Genomic DNA, 12,174 nt, shown 5'->3' with positions numbered 1-12,174 from the left:
ATGTCTCCGTTACTGTAAAGATAAATAATAAACAAGACTTGGATATATCATGAGATTGTCTAAGATAACATATATAAGCATGCATTCGATGCATTTGAAAAAAGCTTGGAATATTAGCGGATGGACCGTGGACGGCTACCTTCCATCTTTGGAAAATGAAGACGTGAGTTGACCTTGGAAAGGGAGATTTTGTGCTGGAATATCTGCTCTATATGGACGGCTAATTGTGCATCTCATCAATTTTTTTATTAAACTAGCATAGACGCACGTGCGGCACACACGTGATTAAAAAACCTAATTAGTTTTCAGTTCAAAAATGTATTGAATGATATATTAATTAAATTAATATTCAAATTAAATCTGAAAGCATGCAACATTATAGATGTCACTGTTAAGGTTTATACGAATCTATTGCAACACGAACGGAACTAAAATAATTAAGCGGTTGAGGTTTAAAGATATAGGAATAGAGATTTAACTGTTATTAACTCTATACTTGGGAGGTTAGCAGGAGGTATCGCAAGACACATTGGATAGTGCTCATGAATTGGAAAAAATAACTTGTTGTCAGCTTTTATTAACCAGTTGGACCGAATTTGCTAGTGGCTTTTGGACGCTCTGTGTATCTCCACATACTCTCTTTTTTTCCTTCTCATTTCTTGTTTTGGCAGTTTGAGTACTATACTGCTCTAAGTATATACTCCCTCCGTTTTTATTTACATGTCGTATTAGGTTTGTCCTAATTCAAACTTGACTAACTTTGACCAAGTCTACAGAAAAATATAGCGACAACTATACTATCCAACCTATGCACTATGAACATATACTTCATGTTAGATACATTGAAACAAATTTGATATTGAAAATGCTATTATTTTTTCTATAAGTTTGGTCAAAGTTTGCCAAGCTTGACTTAGGACAAATCTAATACGACATGTAAATAGAAACAGAGGGAGTATATGTTAGCAACTCTTAAAAAGTGTGTTTACTCAGAAACATTTTTATGGCCAATATGACAGCATATTTTCTTTGTGTTAAAAATCTCAATGATTTTGAGAGAATAGAAATAGTTTGTCTTTAAAGTATAGCTGTACAGATTTCTTTATTAAAATGAAATTTATTTGAGAACGGAGTATATATGACAAAATCTTTGCAGTGCCTTAATGTAGTGTTCTCAGAAAGTCGATCAGAATGTCGTAAATATTCTTTATTGAGAGTAGTACATCTAGTAAATATTCTTTATTGAGAGGCTAAGCATAATTAGATGCACAAAAGTTTGGCCCATGTCGGCTAATAAGGTACTATCTAGATTAGCTTGCTTCTCTATCTTCATTTCTTTTATTAAGGCATAGATACATTATTACAAGATTTAAACTTCTTGACATTTGCCTGCGAGTATTTATCTAGATAGCATTATGTAATTTCCTTCTGGTAGAAAATTGGCTATTATATTTCTCTGAAAGTCGAAGTGTTAAACCTTTTGCCAACATATATATCTGCAATATGCTTTCCTCCTGAGGCAGTTACAGAACTGACCACTAACGCTTGTCGCACGTAGTGCAGAAGTCTGTTTTATCTGAAGAACTTTTAATTGGTCACACATCTTCGATCTAGCTAGGTCTCGCCTACCCACAGGCTGCCGTTGGTTGCCCTGAATCATCAGTGTGCTCTTGGAGCAGTTGTGAACCTGCAAACTAAAGAAGATGCCAGCAGCACGCCTAAGCTACCTTTTCAGACAAGTACATAATACACGCATCTACTGAAAGTGAAAACCTGAAAGTTCTGGGCGCCCAACATGAATGCGTGAATAAAATTTTAAGCTATATATGAGTATATGACTACTAGCTGCCATTTTCTTCATTTTTTTGCATTATTATCTGCACTCTTATTACATGGATATCCGTTGATCTACTGCATGCACCGGCGCCCACAAACATATATATACATTATCTTCATCTGCTGCTTTGCGGCTGTTGGAGCGTCTCCATGCATATGCATATGCATGCATTTTCTCAAGCTTTTTTGAGTCAATGGAATACTTATCTTTGTTCCCTGCCTGTTACTTTTTAGCATCTCTGTTCGAGAACTTTCTTTTGTTTCATTCCCTTCTTTTTTAATGTGTTTGTGAAGAAAAGAAACTGGAATTAATTCATTAAACACACCGCGAGCATTCGTAGAAATTAAACCGTGCATGGTTAACAGTACGTATATATAAACATTGTAGGACGCTACAATTGCTGAGATAGAGAATCAGAGATGATCACCATTATATTGCCATGTACAGGTCAACATACTATCTTACACTTCTGAAGTTCAGAAATACGCAAAGGGCTGGCTACTAGCTAGCTAGTCTGACAAGTGACCACCATCGAACAACAGGGGCTAGCTAGTTTGATCGATCTGGTGGATAGCAGAAGCACACACAGATCAGAAGAGAAGTGATATTGCCGGAGCCCATCCTTTGAGTCGATCGATCGACATTATTTCTTCATTCGCCTGCCAGCATAGCAGGATTTCCTGCCTAGCTCGCCTTTCATCTCGCGCCATTATTGATCATATATTCATCCACCCTGCATTATTATTAGCTAGTAGGAGTAGCATTGATCACACACATTGATATAATAATTCGAGCAAGCAACAAGATCGACGATGCGCATATATAGGACATGAACACAGTTAAGGATTTAGCCGATCGATGATCTGAAGAAGACAGGGGAAGACGTATACGGTCGATGAAGCAGGTATGTTGTTACTGGTAGAGATCGAGAGATGATGCAAGGCTAGCATGAGCGAGGAGAGCGAGCCAGGCTAGCCAAGGAGACTGCCCGTGATAACCGACCACTACCCGAAGGCTCATCTATCGATCATCCTCAGCTCTGAAGATGACGAAGATCTACGACGATCCTTCAGGGAGAGAGGCCGCGCCGACACAGGCAAGTCATCCTTGGCTACCAGAGCTAAACCCTCATCGCCATGTAAGCCTTGCTCTCTTTACTACCATCTTCTTCTTCGCCGCCGCTAGCCAATGTAGTGTGTGAGCTAGCTTATGCATGGCTTGCTGCTACAAGCTTAGGTTGCATGCCTTGCTTGCTGCCCTGGCAGGGATAGATTGCTCCCGTGCCTATTTATAGGCCGCTAGCTCCAGCAGCTGCTGTAACCTGCAGCTTGCAAAGTATTGGACGGACGACTCGAATAATGTATCCATCCATACAGAATCTTTTCATCATTATCGCATTTCTCATTTGCAGAGAACATATTCCAATTCCGGATAATGTCAACCCCCATCACGCTGCATCAGATATTCAGATTTGAAACCCTCATTTCCCCCCGCCTCCGCCGCCAAGAGCCCAAGAGCTAGCACGCAGGCCTCACGATAAATAAATGGGCCTGGGCCGTCATCTCCTCCTCGAAAACCACCGTAGCCCATACCTGAATCAGGCCCAACCCCAAGTACGGGCCCATGCACGCATGCTCGACCACTCCTCTCTCCATCAGGGAAAAAAAAAGTTCACTCCTTTCTCTGTCACTCACCCCATCCTCTCTCCCTCTCTCTGAACCCCCACTACACTAATCTCTGTCAGTTGGAGCATACATACAGTGCTAAAAGCGTAGTCGACAGCCGACAAGGGGGGCTTTATTTCTGGTAAGATTGAGGCACTAAAAATACTCGGATCCGTAGACCCGGCGGACGCTTCTGGACTCGGCCGCAACTAGCAACTGTCACGGCATCTTTTTTGTAAGCCAATTAATTAACTAACCCATCCTGCTAAAAGAGGCAGCTCATCCTAATACTATACTCGCCCAATCTAATCATGGTGGTGATGGCCCCCACCTGTGTATTGCCACGACAGGCAAGCTTAGTTTAGTCTAATCTGACCGCCACTTGCTAAATCCAGCTAAAACTGCGTACGTGTCAGCGCCCGACTCGGACGTTCGGACAATTATAGGGGTTTGTTTATTCGGCTTAGGCGTGCAACCGGTGGTTTAACGTCATGGGTGACCTCAATTCGAAGGAGTATCATAGCGTTTTCTTCTTTATAATTTATAAAAATAAGTTTTTTGTTTGCTAACAGTACGTACAGCATGGTGTCTCGGTGGGGCCCAACTCCCAATCCCATGAGGGCACATGCATCTCTCCTACTTGCCTGATAATTTGTACATAAAGTACCGTGTCTAATTGTAAATTTGTTTGCAAGTTTGTTCACCAAGTAGAGAATTTAGACGATTTTTGTTTCCTTGTTTATAGGGAAGTCGTGCTGGCACTACTCCTGTGCCCTCGAAAATGGGACCACACGAACATTTGTGGAGCAACTTGCAATGACCTATATAAAATCACAAGTGCCGTGCAAATCAATGAGATTGGAGCTGTGTTAGTGGTGGAATAATTAGAGAGGGTGAATGCCAGTGTTTCTTAAGCTTTCGAGGGTGGTGGGTTGGGTTTGTTTATAGTTAATAGCTTGATTGTGTCAATCTTTAAGAGATATGGATGTGTACTATTGTATTGATGTCATCGCTGTCCCGATGTGTTTAAAAAATATGGTTGGAAAGATGGTGTACGGACGCGAGTCCAGATGCTTCGAGAGGGCACGTGCCAGGTCAGCACGCTCCACGATAGTACTAGGTGATTTCCCGCACATTGCTGTGGGATTTGAAAGAGATTATGAGATTGAACACCCTTTATAGTTGCAGGAAGGGAGCGGAGCAGACAATGAGCTGAAAGCCATCAGTAGGGCACACGAGTTATGATATTACGGGGGAGCAGACAATGAGCTGAAAGCCATCAGTAGGGCACACGAGTTATGATATTACGGGTGATGCTAGTGGAGAAATGAGAGGATGATACATGGACAGATGGATTTTAGAGGACATCGATGATCTGACTGCAATGAAAATATAAGTGACGCGTCTTAACGCGGAGAAATAGGAATAAATGACTCTTAATGGGTTCCATCTATAAATATGGTATCGGCGTTTGCTATTTTAGTTTGTTAGTTGCACATGATCCGAAGGGGTTTTGTACCAATATAATAATAAACCACTAAATCCTAAAATTTTATTCTTACACAAAGCATCGAAGGGTAAAACCCTCAGCTGTATTATTGACTTGTGTTATCCTTTTATAGGATTATTCGATGTAATTTGTTGTTTCCACAAATTAGAAACCATCCTCCTTTTTCCGTGAAAAGAAAACAATGTAAAAGGCCTCTATCTTCGTACCTTTGTCATGAAAATCACTAGTAGTGTTCATATGAGGCACCATCATGTCGCGTTAGTTTAATTTCTTGCTGGCATGGCATGCATGATGACGAAGCTGAATACAGTGAAAGCATCTATGGTTGCATTAGCGTCTCATGCATCGCCTCTTAGAACTTTATTAGGAGATAGTGAAGGAGAAAACGAAGGCGAGGCCATTTAATTTTTCTTAATAAAACAGTGGTCTTGAAAACTAGCCGATACTGCCCCTATTCTGCTATACAATACAATCGTCGACGAGAAGAAATTCACCATGGCATCCATTTGGACTACATAGTGAGACCCAGTAGTAGTTCGGATGGTGGCCTTCTCACGAGCAACAGGCCACAGTGTACGGGTGGTGAAATAGAATTTCAAAAGTTTTCTTTACCTGTGTGAGAAGGTCTCCTTCTTAATAATACAATACCATGGGAGCGGTCTTAACCCCCCGCAAATCGAGTTTTCTTTTTATTTGGACTACATAATTTTCAGGGTAATTACTAGAAGATAGATGAAAATGTAACTCAATAATAATTATGGTTGGATTGGAATCCATCTCGAGATTGTTACGTATATGGCAATGCACGGAACAGTCCTGAGATATATAGCGCCATGGAACCTAGCTAGTCAGATCTTTTGTCTTGGAAATCTTTATCATGTGTTTGAAATCAAATCAAAGCCCACAGTAATAATGCGTCGACATCGCAATTACCACCGGGAAAGTTTGCGTCCTCGCCGTCACTACTGGCTTTTAGGCAAGAGCATGTGCTGCACGTCTCTTTTCCCCATGGCCGATCGACCTTTAGGCCTGGAAGACCCATCCATCCTTTTGCATTGCCCTCCCTCGTCGTCTCATCTCATGTGCCATTTGCACACATCTTTGATGCCCTGTCCTGTACCAGTCGTGACAAATGAAATGGCCAATATCTTGCGTCAAATTTGACACTGTATAGCTAGCTGTTGTCATTTCAGTCTCCCAGAGGAGATTAACCTTCTTTTTTTTTAGGACAGGAGGAGGAGATTAACCTGCTGATGCATCTCGTCACCCACCACTCTGATCGTTGCATCCAGCCAATAGCATTTTTCTCTCACATCAAACTAGCACCAATCAGCAACTACCAGCCAGCCAACAATATTTTTTTCTAACAAATTAGCACGAGATATCAGCCACAGCGAAGAGAGAGGGCGCCTGGCCCAAGTTGGAAATGCCCGTGACGCCGTGGGCCCGCGCCGCGAAGCCTTGTACGAACCCTGGCCCACCGCGTCAGCGACAGGCTCCGGCCGCGCCTTTGCCAGCTCGGCGAGGCCCGCGAGATATTTTCCGACACCCCCCACCGCCGCTGCGGCGCGGGCCCGGTAGGGGCCACCTCACCGCGCCCGCGGCGTCGACGCGTGGGGAGGCGCGGCGCTGTGCGCTGTTCGGCGCCGCGTGGCGGATCTCGGCCGCCGCCGCCTCCCTCCTCCCGCCCGCCTGCCTGTGCTTATTGCGTCGCGCGCGCGGGCGCAAGCGAGGCAAACCCGCCTGCCTGCCAGTGCCATCCCTTGGCTTGGCTTCCCTCTCCTCCGCTTCTCACCAGGCCAGCAGCCATTTTATCCGCCGTCGGCTGGTCCCGGTCCCTGGTTCGCGCGCGAGGCGGCCGCGTGGTTCACGTGCGCGCGGGGTTGGGTTGGGATCATTTGGGTGCGTTGCGTCCGGGGTCGGTGGCGGCGCGGGAGATGAAGAGCGGCGGCGGAGGAGGAGGAGACGGGGGTGGGGGAGGGGGCAGGCAACAGTGGCCGTGCGACTACTGCGGGGAGGAGGCGGCGGCGCTGCACTGCCGCGCGGACGCGGCGCGGCTCTGCGTGGCGTGCGACCGCCACGTGCACGCCGCCAACGCGCTCTCGCGGAAGCACGTGCGGGCGCCGCTCTGCGCGGGCTGCGCGGCGCGCCCGGCCGCCGCGCGCGTCGGGGCCGAGGCGGCGGCGTTCCTCTGCGCGGACTGCCTCGAGGGCCGCGGCGACGGGGGCGTCGCGGTCGAGGGGTTCTCGGGCTGCCCCTCGGCGGCCGAGCTCGCCGCGTCGTGGGGGCTCGACCTCCGCGGCGCGGGCGCCGCCGCCGGGTGCGGTGAGGGCGACGCCGGGGAGGAGGCCGAGGACGACGCCTTCTTCTCGGCGCTCGACTACTCCATGCTGGGGGCCGACACGGACCTGCGCGACCTCTACGTGCCGTGCGACCCGCCGGCGGTGCCCGCCCCCGCCGCCGGCGCAGGCGCCCACCGGCTCAAGGGGGAGGCGCTGTGCGACCAGCTCGCCGAGATGGCGCGCCGCGAGGCCGACACCACCTCCTCGCACCCGCACCAGCCGCACTCGGATCTGAGCCCCCGCACGCCGCGCCGGAACTCCGCGGCCTCCAGCGGCCGCCTGCCGGGCAAGATGGCGGCCCCCCACGTGCTGCCTCCGCACCCTCCGCCTGCGCCCGCTCAGGAGGTGCCGTTGCCGTACACGTCCCTGCTCATGATGGCATCGGCCAACTGCACTGAGCTCATTGGCGGCGGCGACAGGATGGCTGACGACGACGAGCAACTGCTATGGGATTGCGCTGCGCCCTCAGTGCCGCCCACACAGGTAAACTTCCCATCGTCAAGTGGAAATGAAAAAATAATGCCGAGATCGGTAACCTCTGCTATTTTCCGGTCATTCTGCGTGGCGATTGTACTGCTAACGCTTTAATCAGAAATCTGTTAGTTGCGTTGTGAAGTTGAGCTGTAAATTCAGTGGCCTCACATATGTTATGACATGGTAATGAGAAACGGTAGGGTCTTAATTTGCAAAGCTAACAATAGAAATCAAATTGGCTGCAGTTTCTAGTCCGTTATGCATATCAACTAGATTGAATAATGCGGTCAAGATCTCTGGTAGGTGAGTTGGTAGATGTAAACAATTAGTTTTACACGAATCATTATATTTCTAGTTTCATCTGGTCTGTTATTTTACAGGTCTGTCCCTTTTGCGCATCACCAGGTAGAGTAATCTGTGGTTCTGAACTTGTCATGGATCTTCCTTTAGTTTCCTAGGTTTTGGCAGCCAGGAAAACAGGATGATCACAGTAGCTTTCAGTAGAGAACCAGAGATAAATTTGATCTTTTGAGATGCTTTCACCATTTATGATTTGGTTTTTTCATAGAGAGCTTGTAGTTGTGATAAACGTTCACGGACAAATTTTTTTAGTAACATTGAATGCACAAATTGAGCCGGTGAAAAAGATGCATTTCCTTTAGAAAGGATGCAAATTATAACATACCTTTCTCAAGAGGCGTTGCTATCATGATGTGGCAAAATGCGCTGAATATGATTTCTCAGTTCGCACGCGACCGACTACTATTCAGAATTTCAAACTATATTTGACTTTTCGGATATGTAATGAATCATACTTTTCACATAATCTGCTCAATCATGCACCAGTGGCAATAACAATCGTTTGAATTTCTGGTTGCGCGTTTCATTGTCAGCAAGTCACATCTTTCACACTGCTGATGCTCCAGAATCCTCAGCTTTAGTTACAACTTCATGTTTGAGTGTGTTTATTGCCCAGTTATGCAAGGCAGTTCATTTTTTGTTATTTGCATGCCAGATATGGGACTTCAATTTAGGAAGGTCAAGGGATCACAATGAGAAGTCTGCTATTGAAGTTGGATTTGGTTTGAACCATGGAGGCTTTATGATTAAGAGTTATAGTGACATGCTTAAGGAAATTTCTTCAGGGACAACGAAAGATCTGGAAGATATTTATGACTCAAGATACTGCTCAACTGCCGAAGATATCATGTCCTCTAATATGTGTCAGTTGTCATCGAAAAATGTAAGTCTTCTTCCCCTTTTTCCATACGTTAAGGATGCTTGGTGTGCAGCTGTGCCTACCCAGCACATGTGGCAAGTTCCCTGTAGTAACAGTTTCAACTACGTATCCTTCTCATGTAGGCCATGTGATAGAAGATAAATTATTATTGGTCATGGATGTGAAGGCATAACTTATCTCATACTGAATGCATTTTTTTTTAAAAAAGAAATCTTCATATCGTTATATCCCTAAATGCAGAGGAGCAAAGTCAAAGGAAACATACCATGACTTCGTCCCTCTCAAGAAACTCTTAGCTAGCTTCTATTATAAAATCCTATGGGTTGAGTTGTGGATATTTTTGTTTGGGGAAAAAACTTTTTGATCAAAGCTTCAAGATGTACTGAAAATCAGCTGTTTGAAGAACTCACCAAACTTCTAAAAACAAGTTTCTGTTTATAGGACACAACATATTGCACATGTTTGATAGCTTGATGCACCACTTACTCTTCAATTGACTTCATAACCGAGCTTTTGCTGACGTTGATGCGCTACTTACTGTTGAATGTGTTCAGGCAGTCATGTGCATAATTAGATAAAGATCTTTTCTTGTAAAGGGCTATTCATGAAAAAGTGGGCTCAGTGGTCCCATACGGTATGAACATGCCGAGCTGTTTTCAGTCACCAGGATAGTTATGGGCCACCATACTTATCCTTGTTGCGTCCCCCTCTGGTCCACAAGTCATGGGACGCATCTTGTTTCTTTATTAGACATTAAAGGCTGATTTTGTCACTGCCAAAAAGATCCCTATACAATGCCCCACCACGTGTTCTTGGTTTTGCATCGTTGTGGAGAAGTACCAAGGCTGTGTGTTAGACCACGTGTTCTTGGTTTTGCATCGTTGTGTAGCACACTGTAGCACTTTTCGTTTGTTTGTGGTAATTGTTGTCCTACCATGACCTAACTAGGCTCAAAAGATTCGTCTCGTCGTGTACATCAAAACTATGCAATTAGTTTTTTTATTTATCTACATTTAATACTCCATACATGAGGCAAAGGATTTGATGTGATAGATGAATAGTGAAGTTTGGAGAGAGAAATTTTGGAACTAAACACAGCCCAAGTTTCTATGGCTATCTATGGCTATGCAGTAAAACTTTCAGCATTGCCAAGCTGCTGATATGTATCTGAATTTTCCTGTTCTCAGGTGAGCACTGGGAGCAACAAACGGAAGGTGAGCTCCTGCGCCTCAACGATTGATGGACCGACAACCTCCGGGAACCATGTGCCCACTCCAGGACCAGCACTCACAAGGGAGATCTCCTTCGGGGATCAAACGGTCTCCCCCGCTGCAGCTGAGAGGCCTGCTGCCATGAGGATCGACAGCGAGACGCTTGCACAGAACAGGGACAGCGCGATGCAGCGGTACAGGGAGAAGAGGAAGAATCGCAGGCACGTATCGATGAAAGCTGACCTTGGCCCTTTCCTGCCTGCTGCTGCCTGCAACTTCTTCTGCATTATCAGGAGACAGTTACAGTTTACTCACAGCTCTATCCATCATCCTTCTGTAGGTATGAGAAGCACATCCGCTACGAATCGAGGAAGCTGAGGGCGGACACGAGGAAGCGGGTGAAAGGGCGGTTTGTCAAGTCGACCGAAGCACTGAATGCCGTCAATGGCGGATGAACCAAGGGCCTCTGAAGATCGAGCTCGGTGTGTTGCGTCTAGTAGGATGGAGCTACTAACATCCGAAGGTGGTGGTACGGTGCTACACCTATGCATGATGCTATTGCTGGATCGCCGCGCAGCCGAGCCAAATTTTGCGTTGAAGCAATCGTGGCCATTGGTCAATCAATGCTAGAGACTGCACGGTACGCTTGTAGTTGTAAGAAACGACACCCCTTTTTGCTGCTGCCATCAGAACAGAAATAGGTAGCTTACAGTACTTGTTTACCATGTGGTTTTACTACGAGCGCCTGGTGATGCATATGGGTTCGCAGTGAAGTGTTCATACCCGTTTTGTTTCTACCATCTTGAAATCCCTAATTGTGTCAAACCACATTTAATATCCTAGTAAAAGCATCTGTACAATTCTAGTTTATAAAAAACAAATTAATTAGACTAGCAAACATATATGAAGAGTGAGTTGCATCTTGCAACCAAGAGAAGTAAAAAGTAATTGCATTCTCTATGTGGAGGCCGGTGGCGGAGGTGGCGGCCTGGCCGGGAAGCGGGAGAGCGTGGCGGCGGCGCCGAGGGCGAAGAAGGAGACGAACGCCAGCGCGAGGGAGACGGCGCCCTTGTCGCAGTAGAGCCGGTAGAGGCGGCACACGGCGAACCACCCGCTGGGCTGGTTGCCCCCACATGGCCACCGACCCAATCGCCCCGGCGCCGGCGGTCGGCGCCGGCGGTCGACGCCGCCTGCAGGTTCACCGCGAGCTGGTCGGCGTGGTGCAGCCAGTGCCTGCTGACGAGCCGCTTCACCAAGGCCGCCGTGAGCGCCGAGTAGGCGGCGCAGGCGAGGTTGACGGCCACGAACGCCCTGCAAGTTCAATTTTCACGTTGCGGATCGCCGGTCAGCCGGCGGCCGAGACCATAAAGCCATCATCGCCGGCAAGCTAGCTAGCTAGATAGATAGATATACGTACTCCCAGACGGCGAACATCCTGAAGGTGACGGTGATGCCCCAGCGGTCCTGCCGGTTGGTGGCCACGACCACCGCGGCGGCGAGCGACGCCGCAAAGGCCGCCAGCCGGAGCGCCGCGCTGGTCCTCAACTCCGCGTCGGAGGCGGCCCTCATCGTCGTCGTCTCCGCCACCGCCACCGCCTGCGACTCCAGCTGCTCGATCGTCATCGTCGATCGCCGCCGGCTGCCCTCCTCTCTCCTGTCTGCCTGACCCTGACACGTTCGCGCGCGGCGATCGCGAACAGCGGCAGCTATCGTCGGAGCCTCGGGCACTTTTATTACACGATTATTAAGTAGACGTGCGCTGTTATAAAAAAAAAAGTAGACGTGCTCTATCTGTGAGGTGATGAAAGGGTTTGATTGTCTGAGGAAGGGAATGCCCTTGAGAACGTTGTCGGACTCTCCCTGCCTCGTCCATGTACACCTATCTTAGACTCCTCC

At 47.3% G+C, this 12,174-nt stretch overlaps 2 protein-coding genes across 2 annotated transcripts; one reads left to right on the top strand and one right to left on the bottom strand.

Annotated features, from left to right (window-relative positions):
• Positions 1-6,722: 6,722 nt before the first annotated feature.
• LOC120713013 (zinc finger protein CONSTANS-LIKE 15-like) lies at positions 6,723-11,078 on the top strand. Its single transcript, XM_039998970.1, has 4 exons — positions 6,723-7,836; positions 8,843-9,070; positions 10,255-10,499; positions 10,619-11,078. The coding sequence occupies exons 1-4, from the start codon at positions 6,949-6,951 to the stop codon at positions 10,731-10,733; spliced, it is 1,476 nt and encodes a 491-aa protein (XP_039854904.1). The 5' UTR covers positions 6,723-6,948; the 3' UTR covers positions 10,734-11,078.
• Positions 11,079-11,235: 157 nt separating this feature from the next.
• LOC120713556 (CASP-like protein UU-1) lies at positions 11,236-11,901 on the bottom strand. Its single transcript, XM_039999493.1, has 3 exons — positions 11,696-11,901; positions 11,424-11,589; positions 11,236-11,346 (listed from the first exon to the last, which is right to left on the bottom strand). Exons 1-3 carry the CDS (start codon positions 11,899-11,901, stop codon positions 11,236-11,238), a joined length of 483 nt encoding a protein of 160 aa, XP_039855427.1.
• Positions 11,902-12,174: the final 273 nt, after the last annotated feature.

Source organism: Panicum virgatum, chromosome 6K (assembly GCF_016808335.1).
Source record: "Panicum virgatum strain AP13 chromosome 6K, P.virgatum_v5, whole genome shotgun sequence".
Taxonomy (NCBI): domain Eukaryota; kingdom Viridiplantae; phylum Streptophyta; class Magnoliopsida; order Poales; family Poaceae; genus Panicum; species Panicum virgatum.
Note: the sequence above shows the minus strand (reverse complement) of the source record. Positions and strands in the feature narration are given on the sequence as shown.

Coding starts and splice junctions, on each gene's coding strand:
- LOC120713556 (XM_039999493.1), bottom strand. CDS start 11,901: ATGACGATCGAGCAGCTGGAGTCGCAGGCGGTGGCGGTGGCGGAGACG. Junction 11,590..11,695: donor AGGATGTTCGCCGTCTGGGA/GTACGTATATCT, acceptor TTGAACTTGCAG/GGCGTTCGTGGCCGTCAACC. Junction 11,347..11,423: donor GCCGGCGCCGGGGCGATTGG/GTCGGTGGCCAT, acceptor TACTGCGACAAG/GGCGCCGTCTCCCTCGCGCT.
- LOC120713013 (XM_039998970.1), top strand. CDS start 6,949: ATGAAGAGCGGCGGCGGAGGAGGAGGAGACGGGGGTGGGGGAGGGGGC. Junction 7,837..8,842: donor CCTCAGTGCCGCCCACACAG/GTAAACTTCCCA, acceptor TTTGCATGCCAG/ATATGGGACTTCAATTTAGG. Junction 9,071..10,254: donor GTCAGTTGTCATCGAAAAAT/GTAAGTCTTCTT, acceptor TCCTGTTCTCAG/GTGAGCACTGGGAGCAACAA.